This window comes from Scleropages formosus, chromosome 17, assembly GCF_900964775.1.
Source record: "Scleropages formosus chromosome 17, fSclFor1.1, whole genome shotgun sequence".
Classification (NCBI taxonomy): Eukaryota; Metazoa; Chordata; class Actinopteri; order Osteoglossiformes; family Osteoglossidae; genus Scleropages; species Scleropages formosus.
Genome location: NC_041822.1, coordinates 1,587,733 through 1,607,707, shown reverse-complemented (window position 1 = coordinate 1,607,707; position 19,975 = coordinate 1,587,733). Strand labels below are relative to the sequence as shown.

Here is a 19,975-nt window from a genome sequence, read left to right as displayed (position 1 = left end):
TTACTTGTGAGTGAATATTAAGATATTTTCATTCTATGTGTGTTTTTCTACTTGGTGCAAAGTGAAGTTAAACAGCTAACACTGACAGCTGGATTTCCTCACAACGAAATGACCAGGTTCTAAGGGCTGGCAGACATTGAAACACTGCTTAACACTGCTGCTGTGTGTATACAGGCAATGCTCACTCTCAGATGTGTCTCTAATAAACTGACTGTTATATTCAGTGCCCACCAAAGGGATATATGTGTCTTGATAAGAAGTTTTGTATTTAGTGCTACCTTAGCACTACTGATTGAGATGACTGGTTGTGTTGCCCATATCTGGAAGTAGAATGGTTGAAATGTTGTTGTTGTTGCCATTGAGTCAAATCTCACCCATAGCAACCTCCCGCGTAGTTTTTCATGGCAAAGAAGAAGAAGGGGGTTGCCAGTGTCGTCTTCTGTATGTTGGGGGGAGACACACACAGGGAGAAACATGGAACCTCCATGCACCCCGAGCAAGACTCAAACCCTATACCTACCACAGGGGGTGGTGTCAGTCAAACCTGCTGCACCACCACATTCCTCCCTGACTGAAGGGTACTCTTCATCATTTTCAAAGACCCTGGAACCTAGGCCTAGAACACATATTGCCACTACTTCTCGGATAGCTCCATAAACACAAAGTATTTATGTAGATGCCATATCTGCTGCCATCCACCTTTCCCTGACCCATCTGGACAAAAAGGACAACTATGTAAGGATGCTGTTTATTGACTTCAGTTCAGCATTCAACACAATCATCCCTCAGAAACTGATTACAAAGCTGAGCCTGCTGGGTCTGACTACCTCCCTCGGCAACTGGATCCTGGACTTCTTGACTGGGAGACCTCAGTCTGTCAGGATCAGCAACACCACCTCCAGCACCACCACACTGAACACCGGCGCTCCCCAGGGCTGTGTACTCAGTCCACTGCTGTTTACCCTACTGACTCATGACTGTGCTGCAAAGTTCAGTTCAAATCATATCATCAAGTTTGCTTGATGACACTACAATTGTGGGCCTCATCAGCAACAATGATTAGTCAGCATACAGAGAGGAGGTGACCCAGCTAGCAGAATGGTGTAAAGACAACAATCTATCTCTAAATGTTGACAAGACTAAAGAGATAATAATTGATTTCAGGAGGACCCAACTAGACCACTCACCTCTGCACATCAATGGAACAGCTGTGGAGAAAGTCAAAAGCTCCAAGTTTCTTGGTGTGCACATGACAGAGGACCTCTCCTGGACCCTGACCACCACCTGCCTAGCCAAGAAGGCCCAGCAGCACCTCCATTTCTTACGGAGGCTGAAGAGAGCAAAACTCCCCCCTCCCATCCTCACTACGTTCTACAGGGGGACGATAGAGAGCTTCTTGACCAGCTGTCTCACCGTGTGGTACGGGAACCGCAGTCTCCGACCGCAAGACCCTACAACGAGTGGTAAGAACAGCTGAAAAGATCATCGGAGTTCCTTTTCCCTCCATCGACTCCATATACAACAACCGATGCATCCGCAAGGCCAACAGCATTGTGGATGACCCTTCTCACCCCTCTCATGGACTCTTCGACCTGTTACCATCTGGCAGGAGGTACAGGAGCATCCACACCACCACCAGCAGACTCCGCAACAGTTTCTTCCCTGAGGCAATGAGACTTCTCAACACCGCGCTACCACCCAACGCTCAACTGGCTCCGTTGACCAATTAACTTAGCACTACACTACTCGACAACTGCCTACAGCTCACAGCCATACCCGCATTTTATCCTGTGTATTTATTTATTTATTTACTTATTCATTGTCTCATGCTATGTTCTGTCTTGCACCATGGTCTCCGAAGAAACGACATCTTGTTCCACTGTACACAAGCTGTCTGGAGGAATGACAATAAAAACTACTTGTAACTTGTAGAAACTACATTAATACTTCTACTGTGAATAGAGGTTGTAACTGGAGGTTCTCAGGGGCTAAAAAGGAGTGGTACACATTTGAGGTTGAGGAAGAGTGCCGTTTCTATCACTAACCTTGAGCAATAAAATCTGTTATTAAAAAACTTATTGGACTTTCATTTTATTTTTAATTTTTTATTGTTTTAAACTTGGACTTTTAACTGTTGTTGCAAATTTTATTTGCATTTAAGCAGTATTTCCAAACTGCACCCCCTGCTTTTTATGCAGTCCTTACAACAGACCAGTGCTTCTGATTTTTAACTGTAATTAACAGAAATGTTCACAAACTTTTCATACGATCAGGTCAAAGCCCATTGACTTAGGATAAGACAAGTAAACAAGTAAGTGTTTAAAAAGCACTACATAAATTGTTTAATGAAAGTATGGGTGCTCCTCACTGACTACAGCCACATTTTCATGTCTAAATTCTTCATACTTCTGCTCATGTATAGGCACCTTTTTTACCCACATCCTGTTTTTGCGATAAAGGTGCCTTTCTACTCTGATTCTTTTTCTACACTTTGACTCAAATGTACTTCTGTCCACTCTGCATTTGACTTGGCTTGCTGAAACACCTCTGTGTCTCCATGGCAGTGTATTACCATTTCCATGCCAGCTTTTCTTTACACACTGCAGAAAAGCTGCTACTGATCAGAGGGGCAGCTCATCTGCCACAGCTGGCAGCTGGCAACCTTCAAGAACCTGACTGCACAGCATATGGCTTTACTCACCTATTGACAATGTTCTATTAACAATGATATATATTGTACAAATCATATGTTGAGTCAACATATGGAAAGGATCTGCTTATTATTGTTGTGGCACCAGTCTAGTGAGCCTCATCACATAATTTAGTGGTAGAACATATCCAAAATAATTAAACAGTAGGAAATTAAACCAAACTAATGTTAGCTGTTATTTTTATTTTTAATGTTGACATTTGGACTTGGAACGCTAAACAGCCAAAACAAAACAAGAATAGACTTTATGAATATTATAATTCTGTCGATGACTTTCGTTGGTCTGGTAGGTTATTCCTTAATGGTGGAACACTGAAAGCCACATGTGGACACCACTTGGTATTAAGGCAGACCAGTTTCTTAAGGGTGGCAGAATTCACAATGTCAAAAGCGGTCTTGCCACCAAATGTACTGGGTTTCCAGTACTCTGGGGAGCATATAGGGTTTCCCAAGAGCCCTTTCAGAGAGAAAGGTGCACCCATCTCCACCATGCTTTCACCAAATATGGCACCTGGTCGTGTCTTCTCTAGCATTAGAGCAGGATAGAACTCCATGCCATCAATGTCGCCATAAAGTTCCTCCAGCTCTGCTGCTGTCTCCTTATCACCTAAGAAAAAGCACAAGGACTGAACATGGTGCCAGAATCTTGACTTTTAAAGACAGAAGAATGAAGTCCTTTTGAAGGTGACAAACATTTTTTTTGTTACCTATGTATGGGTTTTTAAGAAGCAGAGGAGCCTTTAGGTGTGTATTTACCTGTCAACTCAAAGAAGGACGTATAGGGTTTCAGGTTGAATCTTTTCCGGTACTGATTGAAGGGCTGCAGACGCAATTTTCTTGACTCTTTGATAACACCTACTGCCACCTTTGCCACTACTGGATGGAAGTTGTGACCACCCCCTATCTGTGAAAGAATAAATAGATTTTTGCCAGTCAATTCTGGTAGAAAAGTGAGTAAAAACAAACTACAGGCCTGATAACAATATGGTTTTTTTGTGCGTAATATCCCTTCTGTGAAGTCTTCAGCCACTCCCTCTCTCCCATTTGCTATTAGTATAAATCTGCTGTAGAGTTCAGATAAAATATTCCGAACAGAAAAGTAACACATTCCATTATGAAACAATCAGCTTGATCATAACTCTTCAATTCTCAGTTAGCTTTTTAGATTGAAATACAGAAAATCCACCACAAAAAATGTGTATACAGTCCATTTAATGAACCAACAGAGTCATTTTCCAATCTAGTAATTGTAAATTCAGGAAATGTATATGGTTCCTTCCTGATTATTCCTTATTACTATTGCCATTTTTTGACACTGGATGTTTTCAGGTCTTTAATGAAATTTAACATAAGATAAAGGCACCTGAATGAAAAAAGACATTTTATTTACATCTTTCATTGTGTGCAATTTCATTACACTGCATTGTGTGTGTTTACACAGCTGCTACTCCAGCATTCTATGATTGTTTGTTTGTGTACCTTATTTAAAAAAAAAAAAATGGTAGGAGGTTATCAGGATTCATCTATACTGTGTTTTATGTACCTACTCGAGCGATGAACATCGGTGCATCAACTGGAAAGTAACAAACTAGTTTTACTTAAGAATCACATGTCTGTAGCCATGTCTCTTTCTCTTAGTGTAATCCACAAATTGTATTTTTGCTGAGATGTACATTGCTTTGGAGAAAAGCGTCTGCTAAATGAATAAATGTAAATGTAAATAGGATAAAGTAATTGCCCTGTAGTTAATTCAAGCCAATTAAAGCAGTAATTTCAGTAAACTGATTGAATACAGCCAGGGTTAATTACAGCCAGTCCTGCTCAAATCATTTCCAAGGCTCTGGGACTCCAACGAACCATAATAACAGCCATAAATGGTTAGCACTTTCAACAGTAGTGAATCTTCCCAGTAGTTACCAGCCTGTCAAAACTTTTACAACCAGGAAGACACAAAGGATGATAAAATAAAATCCTAAGAACTGCAGGCTTCTCTAGCTTCAGCAAACACCAGTGTTCCTGACTCCACAACAAAAAAAAAACAATGGCCAAAAATAGGCTACACGGGAGAGCAACAAGGTAGAAGCACAGCTAACTAAGAAGAATAGAAATGCTTATCTTTTGTTTTACAAGAAGCACCTGGATGATCCTGAAGGCTTTTGGGTGAATGTTTTATTGACAGATGAGTCAAAACTGGAACTTTTTGTATAACATGGATCCAGTTTTTTTTTCTGGTGTAAAACACAGCATTCCACTCTAAGAACATCACATCAACAGATGACCATGGTTGTGATAGTGTGTTGGTGTGGTGTGGCTTTGCTGCCTTAGGACCTGGGTGACTTGCCATAACTGAAGGAAGCATGAATTTTTGCTCAGGAGATTCTTTAAGAGAATGTCTAGTCAGCTGTCTATGGGCAGAAATTGAAGTGTAGCTGAGTCATGCAGCAAGATACTGATCCAAAACAAAAAAGTGAGTTCATTTCAGAATGGCTGAAAAGAAGTAAAATGAATGCTCTCGAGTGGCCTAATTAAAGTCCAGAACTAAAACCAACAGAGATTAATGGTAGGACCTGAAACAAACATTTCATGCTCAAAAACCTACTAATGTTTCTGAATTAAAGCAGTTCTGCCAGAAAAAGGGTGTTAAAATTCCTCTAACGCAATTTAAAGGACTGATATTGAATCATATGAAGTGCATGGCTGCAGTCATTGCAGCTAAAGGTTGCAGTATCACTTATGAAGTGTGAGGGGATTTACTTTTTACCACCATGCAACTTGGACTTGGATAACTTTGCTCAATGAATAAATTAAATTGTTATTTGGACACTCAGGATCCCTTTCTCTAATATTAGATTTTGATTGAAGACCTGAACACATTCAGTGTGAAAAATGTGCAATAGAGGGAAATACTTTCTCTTAGCACTATATTAAGTACACACATACTGAAGCTGCATGTCCCAAACAGGGTTGTGACAAGCCAGGGCCTAGCCCAGCAGCACAGGGACACACACAGGATAGGACATGCAGTCACAAGGCACCCCAAGCAGGCCTTGAACCCCAGACCCACCACAGAGGAGGTACAGGCTAAACCCACTGCACTACTACACCTTTTCTTTCTGACCCCCACCCCACCATATGAAACTTTAACTTCAAAAAAAAAAAAAAAAAAAAAATCATGTGTAGAATAAAATTCTGTTTTGCTAAGTTTTGACCTATTTATAACGTATGTATCAGGAGAGCTGAATGGTTAGGCATTGGCCTTAAATTTCCCGGGGTATATATCCGTGTGGGTTCGAACCCCCCTCCTGGTAGCATAGTTTTAGCAAAGTCAAAAAGTACATCTTCAGGACAGCTGGTAGTGGTAAGAGCTACTGTCTTTGGACCTAAAAGTTGCAGGTTTAAGCCCTACCTCCAGCTGTAGTACTGTTGAGCAAGGTATTTACCCTAAACTGCTCCAGTAAAATTACCTACCCATATACTGTAAATGGGTGAATAATTGTAACCTCAGTTCTCACACCATCAATCAACTGTCTCTTTCTTAATGTCCCTGATTCATCTCTTTGTGCATCACTGCTACAAATTCAGACTTCTCAATAATTATGACTTACCTTCTCAATAAAGATAAAGATCAGTTTATCAGTGACTGAGCTCAGATCCTTATCTGTCATCCTTTCAAAAGTGATAAAATAAATGGTGTCTCAGCAGTTGTCACAGAGAATGGCAGCACTTCTAGCTTTCAAAATTGCAAGTACTGATAAGTCAAAAGAGACACATGGAACATCTCACCTGTCCGGCAATCTGAAGTGTTAAAGACTCCACAATCTTCTCCACACCATAGTGCGTCAAAATAGTAGTGTTAAAGGTGAACTGAGAGTAGGGAATTTCATCTCCGTCTATGAGGAAGCTGTCAGGCATCAGTGGGTGCCAGTGGTACAGCTGGTTAAATTCGACAGCAATCCGATTCCTGTACTGGAAGTTTGTGTTGAAGAGCATGGTGGGATCAAACTTAAGGTTCAGCAGATAGCCGCTCAGGTGTTGGACGTACTCCTCAATCACAATGCGTATTGTTTCACCTTCAAAACCAGAAACAGTTCCTGTTATTAATAGCTAAAGTGACAGTGTTAGCATATTCAATTTCAGTGAGAGGAGTAATAGAATTGGAAGCAATGGAAATTACTCCGTCCATTTTCCACTTTTTTGTTTGTCTCAGTTAAGTTCATCAACTTTCAGATTCTTTCGGCTTCTATCAACTTAAGTTTCTCCTTTGAAATTTGTTGCTATTACTTTGCATATGCACTGGAATTTCTTATTCTAATTTTTAATAATAAAAATTATTATTAAAGCTTAGCAAAAACTTTTTTGCTTGGAAATTTCATATAGAGGTACGAGTACTGTTAAATATCACAATGTAGTCTCATTTTTTGGCATATCTTAAGGGATAATTTGGATAAATAACTCAAATAATCCCTGAAAAAAGAGGGAATTCATAAGAGAATAACTGTATTTTGCACCACATATTTTATCCTGGACCACTGGCAGTTTTCATGAAAGTTCAGATCCAGCTATAAAGTCAAGCTGAACAAATTTAAGCGAAAGTAACAGGGACATTAGTCACAGGTACACAAACATGTACTATTGTGATGGGTTTGACCTTCATGAATTTATGTGACTGTAATCCTCAGCAGGTCCTCACCTATAACAATAAGGCGGGCAGTTTGGAAGAGCTGCTCATCATCCCAGGTGGGGTGCTCTGCCTTCAGCACATCACAGATACGGTTGTGCTCACGTAGCCACAAAGTAGCATACAGGCCTAGCCCAGGGAGCAGCCCAAAGACCTCCTGTCCGATGGCCAGCTGTTGTTCAGCTGGAATGTTTGCTGGGTAGCTCATGTTCACAGGTGTATCCTTCACTGAGGGGGGGTATACCTCACCATTAATCACCTAGGACAAAAGCCAAGGGGTGTTTACAGGTCACATCCTCACTGCCACTGTCTTTTTTTCCCCAATAGCCCACACACTCATGTAAAAATCACACAATCCAGCTCATAACTCCCTGTCTGTACAAACACATAAGCAGTCTGTTTTTTGTGTAGCAGGTCTGAAACTGTGATAGTACTAAAACACACAGGTACCAGCAGAAAAAAATTCAGCCATGTTCTTCAGCATTATGTTTCTTTGTAGAAAAGTATGCCCTAAAAGATATATGAAATCATTCAGCTGCTTGAAATATTTAAATTTGTATGAATATTATATGAGTATGAAATTCCTTACTTTTCTTTAAGAAAGGGCGATGTAATGATTAGTGATTACTGATGTCTGATCAATTGACAATGTTAAATTAGCAATGCCTGTAGTACTGCCAAGAAAGTGCAATTGTTGACTGTTGCATGATTAGCACTGTCGTTAAATTGTTTATTGAAAGTTATACTGCACAATCCTTGTGATAATTGATCCATGAGCAGAATAACAGGAGAAACTACATAAAGCCTAAGAATAAAGTTGAATCCGAAAAAATATGTACAATAAGCTCATCTGACCTCTTCATAAAGATTTTACACTGATATTCCTCAGACTTACATTAGTACTGATGGTATCAAGCAAGGAAACCTAGAGTCAGGTGCTATGGTACAATACCAGAGTTCACCTGTCCTCAGCTCTTACCTGATACTTCAGCTTTCCATCTTTGTGCAGCCGGAGTTGCAGCTGACGCTGCAGGTTGTCTCCATAAATGTGCCCTGCATCCACCTGGTAATTTCAGAATTGAACCCAAACTATATAAAAACCTCTATATGCAAGCTAAAATAAGCACACTACAATTTAAAAATGAGTGGAGAAGCAAACTAAAAATAGATTAAAAGCAACATAAAAAGAGTAGAAAAGTAACTAAAAAGACTGGACAAAGAGTTGAATACATCTGCAAACTAAATTTTAGCATAGGTACAAATGGGATCTGCCTTTTTTTAAAAGCTCCCCTAATATTCTTAAATCAGCTCTCTGTTGCTATAGCACCTCCAAAATGCTAAATGTGAAAAACTTAACTTGATAAAATCAATTACTTTACCAGTCAGTTAAAAAAAAGCAGTTCCTGAAGATGAGACACTATGATATTGCAAACAACTCTGCATATCTGGAAGGGTGTGTGAGTCATGAGGGCAGCAAATCCAATTGAAACTCACACCATGGCCCAGGGCCTTGGTGAAACCCAGTCCCATGCGGTTGTGAGTTTTGAAGAACTGGTGGGTGAAGTGCTGCGCGAAGAAGGCAAACATCAGGTTGGTTCCTTGAGGGTCTGGTCTGAACTTCCTCCTCAGGAGGAATTTGTCCACCACCACCTGGGGATCTGGAAGCTGGGCTTTACCTACAGCAAGTGGACACAGATGTGTACAGTTGCGTTGTCTTTAACTACATGAATGTAAACTAACTTCAGTGCTAATCAACTTTTTGCTCTCTCCTCCACCCAAAAACAGAAACACATTTGTTACTAAGAGTAGGTTTACTCTCCATATAAAAATAATTTCTTCATAAACAAGGCTCTTTAGCAAATTGGACAACTTGACCATCTGCATTGGTTAAACCAATGCGCCTGGGAGTAATGACTGACTCAAGTCTCTGCTTCTCTCAAAAAATCGAAAACATAACCTAGTCCTGTAGACACATCTTGCATAACATCTTGCATATCATCCAGAGGATTTGTGTTTATCTCACAATACAAGCTTCCCAGTTCCCTGGTCCAGCCCATGGGGATGTCCCTTCTGAGCTATTGCACCTCCCTTCTCTCTGGTCTTCTGATCTCTGCCATCAAAGCTCTCCAGATTATCCAGGATGCTGCTGCATGAGTTGTGTTTGACCTGCCATGAGTCTCCCCTCTTTCTATTGCCTGCCTGTAGCTGCTTGTATTAAGTTCAAGACTCTACTTATGGCCTACAAGACCATCTGCTACCAGTGGATCTGCTCTCTGATATGTACAGAACTTGATTGCTACCTACACACCAACCAGACCACTATGATCCAACACTAGTCCCAAGCATAATATGCACAAAATAAAAAGCCAGAAGGTTCTCACTTCTCCTGGCTTCAGTGTGATGGAACGAGTTTGCTCTTTCACTCAGAACTGCTGAATTCTTCTTGACATTCAAGAAAAGTTTCAAAAGACAGCTGTTTCTTACTCTTGTCTCTTCTGATCTCCAATCTGCTCTATAGACCTTCACTCATTTTTTTTTTAAACTTGCTCCCTATTAATTTTATGCATGCAATTAATGCAGGAAAAAGTGGTGGCATTGGCCTAATTGACTGAACTTTAAGAATCACAGATATTCATCTTTATTTCCCCATCTGTTGGTGAAATGCAGTGATTAGTCATCACCTTACAACTGAAGGATCTGAATTTGAATCCCCACTCTGCTTGCAGTACCACTGAGCAAGGTAATTACCCTGAATTTCTCCTGTAAGATTAAACAACTGTATAAACTGCTATATAATTTAAAGCAGGTTAACATACAAACATGCAAGTTGCTTTAGAGAAAGTAAAATCAACAGAAGTTAGTGTTTTGACCCAAGAACAGAGTGAAGCTATAAAATCGAAAATTAATAGTTTATCAAATGTTAACAAAAATCGAGACAGACTCATTGAGCCCACCAACTGACTCCGCAACAGTTTCTTCTCTGAGGCAGTCAGATTACTCAACACCCTGTTGCCTTCCAACACTCACCTGGTGCAGTCAAACAGCTAACCCAGCATGACTCCATACACTACAAACTGCCTACAGTTTACAGCCCATGTCTGTGTCCACGTCCTGTATATTTATTTACTACCTTATACTCTGTTCTGGGGGGTGCGGTGGCGCAGTGGGTTGGACCACAGTCCTGCTCTTCGGTGGGTCTGGGGTTCAAGTCCCACTTGGGGTGCCTTGTGGCAGACTGGCGTCCCGTCCTGGGTGTGTCCCCTTCCCCCTCTGGCCTTACGCCCTGTGTTGCCGGGTAGGCTCCGGTTCCCCGTGACCCCGTACGGGACAAGCGGTTCTGAAAATGTGTGTGTGTGTACTCTGTTCTGTGTTGCACCATGGTCTCCGGAGAAACAACATTTTGTTCCACTGTATGCAAGCTATATAGAGAAATGACAATAAAAACAATTTGAACTTGATATGAGCAGAAAACAATTTGAATCTCTGTTTAAATCTCCAACTTGAGCAGCAGTTCTCTGTATTTGCTGATAATGATCACCCTACAGAGTAGGCCCCAAGTCAGATGCTAACGAATGATTGCACCATGCATGCACCATCAACAACATGTTCAAAGATATAATGCTGATATAATACTGGTTTGTTATAGTGAGATGAAATTCTTTCTGTGGCAATAAAACTGGAGAACAGCAGGAGAACTACATACACAATACATTGCCCTAGAAAACTACTGAATGGGCACTCATTTACCCATCAGTTCCAGAAACCAGCCAGGGTCTATTTAGTGCAGTAAGCCTCCACGTGGACTCACCTTTGGTGCCCAGGGGCAAGGGACAGTCTTTAGGCACTGGAGGCAAGATTCGGGTGAAGTAGGTAACATTGGAGTAGGCTTCCCAGCTCACATAGTCGTATTTAGAGTTGAAGGTTGGTGGGCTCGGGATCAGGTTTGACCTCACTGAGAACAGAGGAAACACCATTTCAGAAACCATCAATTCTGCGTTATAACTGTATTTAATTACACATAATCATCATCACCATCTTTATGGACAACTAACTATACACTGTAAAGGCCATTCTGAGAATTCAAAGGCCAGAAGTAACTCCTATCTAGGACCGTTAGTACAACCCAGTGGCTGTAAGCTCTGAGACAGCACATATCACAAAACCACCACCAAGGCCATGAGTTGCAAAAGACAAGCCCTACTTCACATTCTTGCAAGTCTGCTGGTATCACTATCTATATTTTCCAATGAAAAATAAGATAATCATGCACCACATCCAGATAACAAACAATGACAAGAATCATTACCACAATTTCCTGAGAACACATTTTTTCATCTGCTAAGAATTTATATTATTTTTATATATTTACAAAAATTTACATTTTTCCCCTAAAAATCAATGTTAAACTGATTTTTTTCAGTTACATAATGATAGCTAAATGACTGCATTCTTTGCCATTATAGACTGATAAACCTAAATGAAATTAAATACAACTGTACATTATGTCTAAATTAAACAAAAGGAATGTAATTTAAGTCTGAAACTTAATTTAACACAGCTGAGAAAGATAACATTACGGAAGGCTGTCCTATTATTTATCAGAGATTAAATGCGTTGTAAAAGACGAACAGGAATAAAATCAATTGCTCGCTTGTTTAATTTTCACTTCAGTTATATATGCTCATTTTTGCTGAACTAAGTGATAATGACACAAACATGTTAAAAGAGCGCTCTTTGGTGAATAGTCTGTACTGCTGGGGAAAAACATTGACTAATATGGTTATAGGTCTAAACCAGAAGCATGGCTCAGAAACAAGATGTTTACTGAGTCAATTCGAATGCTGTACTAAGGTGAATTAGTTAACTGAAAATGAATGTATCTGTACTACAGGTTAAGCACACAAATTTAAATATAAAAAAACTGTTGAAATCATACATACATTTACATTTATTTATTTAGCAGATGCTTTTCTACAAAGTGACTTCCAATGACCTCTATGTAGTGTTACCAGCCCACACACCTTATTCACCAAGGTGACTTACACTGCTAGATACACTACTTACAATGGGTCACTAATCCATACATCAGTTTTACTTTTGTTCACAAAGTTTGTAAAAAGTTTGTTCTTTTATCCAAAAGTAAAAAAGCATTATCCCCAGCACTGAGGACTGAAACTCTTATCTCTGACATACGTGTAAATCACTCTCATACATGGTGAGATGCACTGCTGACCAGAGTATAAGATAAAACTATTTATGGCCCATGTTTCTATTACCTGCACTGGAAAAGTCAACAGATGATAGATTCGTAAACCGATCTGTGTTCTCCAAATATTTATCGTAGGCACATAGCTGACAGAAAACCAGAAAAGCATTGCATAACTGTGGTAACAGCTATAAGAGCATGCAAGGTCTGTGAAAATTAACAGCAACACAGACATTTAGGTCATTAGATCAGCTAAAAAACTGTTATGACTACAACTTGATTGCAGCACATGAACATACAATGTGGTGGAGAGGCTGGACAGGAGGGCTGAAATGAGCACACCCAGCTCATAGGTCCTGCTGAGGTCCCGAGGAGGTGTTTGGTGGTCCAGCAGCACTCAGCGATGCAAAGACAAAAGACACTGTGCCTGTGTGCACTAATCTGGTTTCCTCCGCACATCCTCTCTTTGTGCTGTTCACAGAGATCCCTCCTTGCCTGCTTCTGCTACAGCTAATCAAGTGTTCATGCACTCACGCTGTTGAGTTTTCTCCTTCTGGGCTTCAGGTAGAAATGATGCGAACACTGGAAACTGCTTCATTTTAAAAAACGTTAGTGTGCAATGCACATACTCAAAAGGCATTTGTAGAGGACCAAAATATACCTAACTGTTATATATCTCACTGCACTGCATGTTTATGAGAAGTGAATCAGGTATCTACTCAACCAACTATGACACAGTGACAGTAGAACTGGTAGAACTGTACTGACCTGTCAGAACCTTGTACATTAGCCAGTCCTGGATAAAGGTTCTGTTTATGATGTTCCATAGCCACTGGAAATGGGTCAGAATGTAGTGAACCATATCTGGAGTGGGCCTGAAGAGTAGGTAGAACCTTGTTGACAATTCAGCTGTGAACAGAGAGGAGATCACTTCAGTAAGATGTACATGGAGGCTCTGCTCCGCAAGTCTCCTTCTCAATCTGATGTGGAACATCAGTATGCAGCTCAAAAGTCACCTCGTGAAAAAGCTCCTATTCCACAGGTTTCATTTAGTCCTTGTTCTTGGCACATGTCAAAAACTGACAGATCGCATGCCATCTTTGTGCAACTTGCGGTCATTAGAAAATATCAATATTAAATATTCTTATTTTTATATTCTTATTATTCTTTTACATTATTTTTTTTCACCAGTATTTTACATTACTGCTGATGATGTAAAAGAGAACACAAAACAAATTTAAAATGTTCCAGGAGATACTTACAATAGAATCAAGGAATGAAAAGATTAGTATGAGCACTGAAGAACTGAAATTAAAGCTAAAAGAGTACTGTTGATGCTGAGAAATAAGCTTTTCTCACAGACTGGTGTCTGGCTGGCACTGCAAGAAAAATTGTAGTTTGCAATGCAAAGAGTGTAATGCCAATAAAATTATTTAGGTTAATACTGTAAGTGACAAACTGGTGTTTCGATCAGCTCAGGTTATAGCAGATCAGTTCCATGCTTTCCTTTTGGTGGCACGCAAAGGAGACACGGTTCAACAAATGTATATTTCATTTGTGGTACATTTTTATTAACTAAATACTAGTTAATTTGCTGGGTTAAATAACAGTCTGGAAACATAGGCAAAGTTAAAATCCAGCTGGTTGTCATGGTTCATATGTAAGCTTCAAGAGCCATGAATGTCTGGGCTCAGCCTGGCATTGACCTGTAGCGATTGTGCTCATTCACATTTCCCTTTCTATAGGATACCTGACAGCAACCAGATATCTGAAAAGCCCTCAAAATTATTTTACCCTTCCTTTGTCAGCTACACTCCTGTTATGACCAAATACCAATGATAAGCAGCTGCAGTCTGACAAAACTGAGTATTTGAAAAAAAATCTCACTTACGGATGGAGCAGTTTTCCCCGTAGTAGCCTGTACGAGTGCAGTCACACTGGTACCCATCAATGCCAAACCTCATGCACACACCCCAGTTTTCGCAAGGGTAGTAGCAGCAGGGGTTTACTGCATTGTGGGGAAGAGAGCATACATGTCTCACTGGTAGTTTGTTCTCCAGTCATTGTGAAAACACACTTTAATTTAGACATTCATTCACTTTTGAAAACAAAATGTTTAAAACTATATATTAAAAAAAATTAGTTTAGAAAATAGGGAGGGTGTGGTGGCACAGCGGGCTTGGCCAGGTCCTGCTCTCTGATGGGTCTGGGGTTTGAGTCCTGCTTGGGGTGCCTTCTGACAGACTGGCACCCTGTCCTGGGTGTGTCCCCTCCCCCTCCAGCCTTGTGCCCTGTGTTGCCAGGTTAGGCTCTGGTTTGCCGCAACCCTGCTCAGGACAAGCGGTTTCAGACTGTGTGTGTGTAGTTTAGAAAATTCTGTGCTAAGTCAAAGTGGAACACTATACGTAAGAGTCCCATAAAATGCAAACCTGCTACAAGAGCTGGTGACAATGTGTACTCTTTCATTCTTACAATGGCCTTATACACACACACACACACACACATTTTCAGAACCGCTTGTCCCATACGGGGTCACGGGGAACCGGAGCCTACCCGGCAACACAGGGCGTAAGGCTGGAGGGGGAGAGGGGACACACCCAGGACGGGACGCCAGTCCGTCGCAAGGCACCCCAAGGGGGACTTGAACCCCAGACCCACTGGAGAGCAGGACTGTGGTCCAACCCACTGCGCCACCGCACCCCCACACAACGGCCTTATAATTGAGTACAATGGCATTTATGCCCATCATGCAGTCATTTTACTTCATGCTGTCATCCTGATAAACACGTAAACAAATACATAGCTTTTGTAATTGGCATGCATAAAGTACCTTTTATTTTAGTTTTTAAAATTAATTTTAGGTGACATTTTTTGTTTGAGAATTGACTATACTTTCTCCAGTATAAAGGGTTATCTGATGCCCTCACAATGGGAATTCACCTTACAGGTTGATTTCACAGAACAAATTAACCCCGTTAAGCAAGGGTCGAGCATATATTCAATGATGGAACAAAGCAAAAACAGTCAACCAAATATGTGTATGCTAGACTACTTCCCTCTCCAATGCTTTTCAGGACTTCTTCCCAAAAATATCTGCATGCTGCATTCTGTTTCCTGTGAAAATCCTTTCTCAGGTTCAAAACAGCACAAGCACAGAGCTACTTGAGAAAGTAGCTACTCTTCACCAGCTGTCCATGAATACCGATTTACACAAGTGGATTGTGAATTGTTACACTCTGAGCAGCACAGGTTATCTGGCCATTGAAAGAATGTAAACTGATCTATAAACATACAAACACACTGGCTGAAACCGCTTGTCCCGGCAAACTGGAGCCTAACCCAGCAACACAGGGCGTGGGGTTGGAGGGGGAGAGGACACACCCAGGACAAGACGCCAGTCCGTCGCAAGGCATCCCAAGCAGGACTTGAACCCCAGACCTGCCAGAGAGCGGGACCTGGTCAAGCCCGCCGCACCAGCACACCCTCCCTCTATAAATATACAGGTTTATAATAATATAAGAGGAGACATTTAAAAGACACTTTTTGCCAGTAGTGAATACCTTGTAAGTAATAAAGAACGTGTAACTGGCAAGGTCGTCCTACTGAAAGTTGTTTCAGTAAAGATAATTTAACTGGCACATGATATACACGGACTAGCAGGGCTCTATGGGACATATTCCTGTGGCCAGGGTCCTGTAACAGAGCCAGTCCTGCCCCAGGAAGTCATATGCCTTCCTGTTGCTCTCTGTGAAGGAATATCTTCATTAAGATATTCAAAAATAGCTTTACTTTCAGAATGAAGTCGGCTTATAGACATGTGAATGACAGATTAGCAGACACAGCCACAACCACAGCCACAGTTAGCACTGTGTAGTTCCCACCGTATCTGGGCTAAACTGTCCTGCAAGCAGCATCTGGTGGGGAATGCAGTCCAGCTATCACAATACTGTAAATTCATTAACAGAGAGTCAACACTAATTCAGTCTGAGCCACTTTGGCACTATGTACAGATGTCTGTGAAATAAACAATGACAGTTTAAAAAGAACTGGCATTATATAAGACAGTGCGTGAAATATTGACGAGAAAGTTAGCGTGACATATTTGCACGAGTCATCTGTGACTACAAGGTGTGTGTGTGTGTGTGTGTGTGTGTGTGTGTTGGCCTGCCAAGAGATGCAGAACACAAAGTAGCCAGTCTTGACAAAAGGACACTTTGTCAGTAATTATTAACATTTTCCAAAGATAAACACAAAATGCATCTGTAAACCAGAGTCATGGCAAAGTCTAATAAAGTTCTGTAAATATTTTCCGTTGTGAATATTTGGCCAGTGAGTATGGCTGTTAAACTGTGCTTCTTGAAAAGGAACTTAATGGTGGAACAAGTAAAAATACATGTTTACACTGAAAACAATTTGCTGACTTTTTTAAAATAATATCTTCTTCCTGATATTTGTGTTTATTCACTTTCTCAGAAGAAGGCTGCAAAATGTCAGTGCTTGGGGTCATTTTTCCATTTTCTGTTACAAGAGTTATGGTCTTAATTCTTCCCCAGAGGTGGTGTCACACATTTATACATGCATGCACTGCAATTATAATGTGAAAAATGTTCTCAAAACAAATATGAATTATGAATTTTAACAGAAAAGATGCAAAAGACACAACGAATTTTAAGATATTATTATGGAACATTATGGGAAACATGTTGTGAAAAATACTACACAAAAAATCATGATCCACAGGTGGGATGTATTAAGATAAACTCTGCCCAGGTCTGTAAAGAGGCTTCTGGTCACTTGTTTTGAAAATGTTTATAAAAAGATGAAAACTTTATGAGATGCCTGCCAGTGAACTCATCGTAAAGTGATTTCGTATAGTAAATATTTAGCAAATCTGACCCTTGCTACAAAATAACAGGATAATTCACCTTCTCTGTCTTCATTGCAAATTGAAAAAACATCCCACACCCTCTGGTTTGCTTCCCTGAAGGTTTGAAACTATTTCCACAGATAGCTTTTAAAACTTCAAGAACACATAAAATGTACATAAGAGGGGTATAAAATGTATTACTTCATGTACTTTCTCAATTCCTAAATATGAATATTTGCACTTATTTTTCTTGGGAAAGACAAAGAAAAAATAATTCTCTGCTCCTCCTGTACTAGTATAAGAGTATCTTTATGATAAAGTTACCTGTAAGTGTGCTGGACAAGGCCAGTTTAGTATAAAGAAATATTTACAATGTATTTTTTTAGTGGTCGAAAGCAGGCTTGTAAAGAAGTCGTTGTTAAGTCTGAAATATACACAGCTCTACAGCTGCGCAACAATTTGACTGTGTTCGCCGAATGCGGACAACTGAATTGAGCTTGAAACTTGAAACGAGTTCGTATAAGCAGTATAGCTGACATCTGCAGAGCTGCAGTGAGCGGGGTGAGTGACCGTGGCACCAACGGTCAGTGGAAGTGACCTCGCGACGGCCAACGTTTCGCGCCACTTACTGGTTCTCGTGACGCCTGTGGGTCCCGGGTCTCCACAGCACGACCACACCGACATCAGCAGCAGGCAGAACACGCATCTCCACAGCGGACGGGCCCCTGCGGATCCAAAAAAAAAAAAAACATTTTTTAATGAATTTTTTTTTATAAAAAATAAAAACATGCGGGGAAAAAAATATATTTTCATTTGAGAGGACAACCAAAATACGGCAACTCACACGGGCGCTTCATCGTATATAAATAACTCGCAGCAAAGTGCTGAAGCAGCAGTCCTTCCCTTCACAAACCAAAGGCGCAAAGTATGGCAAGTCATACATTAATATACATGGCAAGCGGGCTACGTTTCCTGATCGCACAGATATGATATTATCTAGAGCGAGATGCTCAAAAGTTTCAGGAGCGTTGTGTGCGCGCGAGTCAAATGGTCACGGGGAGTTAGCACGTGGAGACGGTCGCAGTCTCCACCTCAAGGCAGCGCAGCACCGCTCCGCTCTGCACCGTCACACGGCACTTGCTCGCTTACTTTCGTCCACCAACTCTTCCGGATTCGCTCAGCGGGGTATTCTATGCGTTGCAGCTCGGGGAGAAGACTTGAGCAGCCGTGCTACAGCCGCCCCTACCCTCATCATCCACTTCACCACACGTTTTGCACACCCAGCATGATAGTGCAGCAAGTTCCTCTTTGAACTCTGGGGCGTAGATTGACTTGGTTAAATTGCGAAAATAAGAAAACACTACATTTATATGTTACAATGTCTCATTCATATATACCGTAATTATGGTTTCAATTTTTTAATGGAGTGCAGCGCCTGGGGAGTGCGGCGAGGTCGTGGGTTCGAATCTTGCTCTATGTGTGTGGAGTCTGCATGTTCTCAGTGCCCGTTTGTATTTCTTCGGGGTGCTCCGGTTTCCCAGCACACTCCAAAAAAACGTGTTTAAGGTTAACTGACTATTGGAAATTACCCGTTTGGTGTCAAAGTGTGTTACATACTGCGGCACGCAATGCTCTGGGTTAAATGGAGAGAAGAAGGACACACGAAGAGCAGCGTTCACAACGAACATTTTTTTATTAGAATACTGGTACGCAGGAAAATAATGCTCTCAGTGCGAGGACCCCATTTTCTCAAGGACCTACACCTCAACACAGGGCTCCCAGCCTATTTAGTGTCCTCAGGCTTTTTTCTTTCTTGCAGGAAAACGCAGTCACCCCATTATTTTCCCGTGAGTCGCTCTAGTGGTTTAACTATAAATCACATTATACCCAGAATGCAAGTATTTACAATAAGAATTTTCTCGCTTAAACTCGTAGTAACGCAGGTCGTTAGAATACTTTCACTGTGGTGTATAGATGTGTAATTATCAGTCGGTGGTTTACTGTAGTGTATCTAGCACTGTAACTGACCTTGGATGAAAAGGTGTCAGCTAAATACTACGTAGTATTGATTTTAAGTTGCTTAGGAGCAAAAGCATTGGCTAAATAGAAAGGAAATCTCATCTGTATTGAATCTGACGATTTTTTGTTGTGTAATTTAGCCTACAAATGCTGCAGAGTATTCTGAAACACCACATGACACTTATTTAAATACATTTTAAAAGATAAGAACTAAAAGAATTGCAACATTTAAACAGAACAATTTTAAAGACTTTGATGGACTGGCCTCCAGTCCAAAGTGTCCTGAGATAGGCTGTGGATGGCCGGGACTCACTTGGGGGGAAGGAGCCGGAACTGGTGCGGGAGGTTGAGAAATACCAACTAGATATAGTTGGGCTCACCTCCACTCACAGTGTTGGCTCTGGAACCAAACTCCTCGATAGGGGGTGGTCCCTCTCCTACTCAGGAGTTGCACGAGGTGAGAGGTGCCAGGTGGGTGTGGGGATACTCACAAGC

General features: G+C 41.0%; 1 protein-coding gene across 2 annotated transcripts; it reads right to left on the bottom strand.

The window, feature by feature from the left end:
- Nucleotides 1-2,887: 2,887 nt before the first annotated feature.
- ptgs1 (prostaglandin-endoperoxide synthase 1) lies at nucleotides 2,888-18,696 on the bottom strand. 2 transcript variants are annotated; one of them, XM_018759946.1, is made up of 11 exons: nucleotides 18,611-18,696; nucleotides 18,091-18,186; nucleotides 14,486-14,602; nucleotides 13,363-13,503; nucleotides 11,197-11,340; nucleotides 8,883-9,064; nucleotides 8,368-8,451; nucleotides 7,401-7,647; nucleotides 6,494-6,780; nucleotides 3,467-3,614; nucleotides 2,888-3,317 (listed from the first exon to the last, which is right to left on the bottom strand). In XM_018759946.1, exons 2-11 carry the CDS (start codon nucleotides 18,143-18,145, stop codon nucleotides 2,965-2,967), a joined length of 1,758 nt encoding a protein of 585 aa, XP_018615462.1. In that variant the 5' UTR covers nucleotides 18,146-18,186; nucleotides 18,611-18,696; the 3' UTR covers nucleotides 2,888-2,964. The 2 variants fall into 2 exon arrangements, with proteins under 2 accessions (XP_018615462.1, XP_018615461.2); XM_018759945.2 differs by lacking the exon at nucleotides 18,611-18,696 and adding an exon at nucleotides 18,306-18,598.
- Between the last annotated feature and the right edge of the window lie 1,279 nt (nucleotides 18,697-19,975).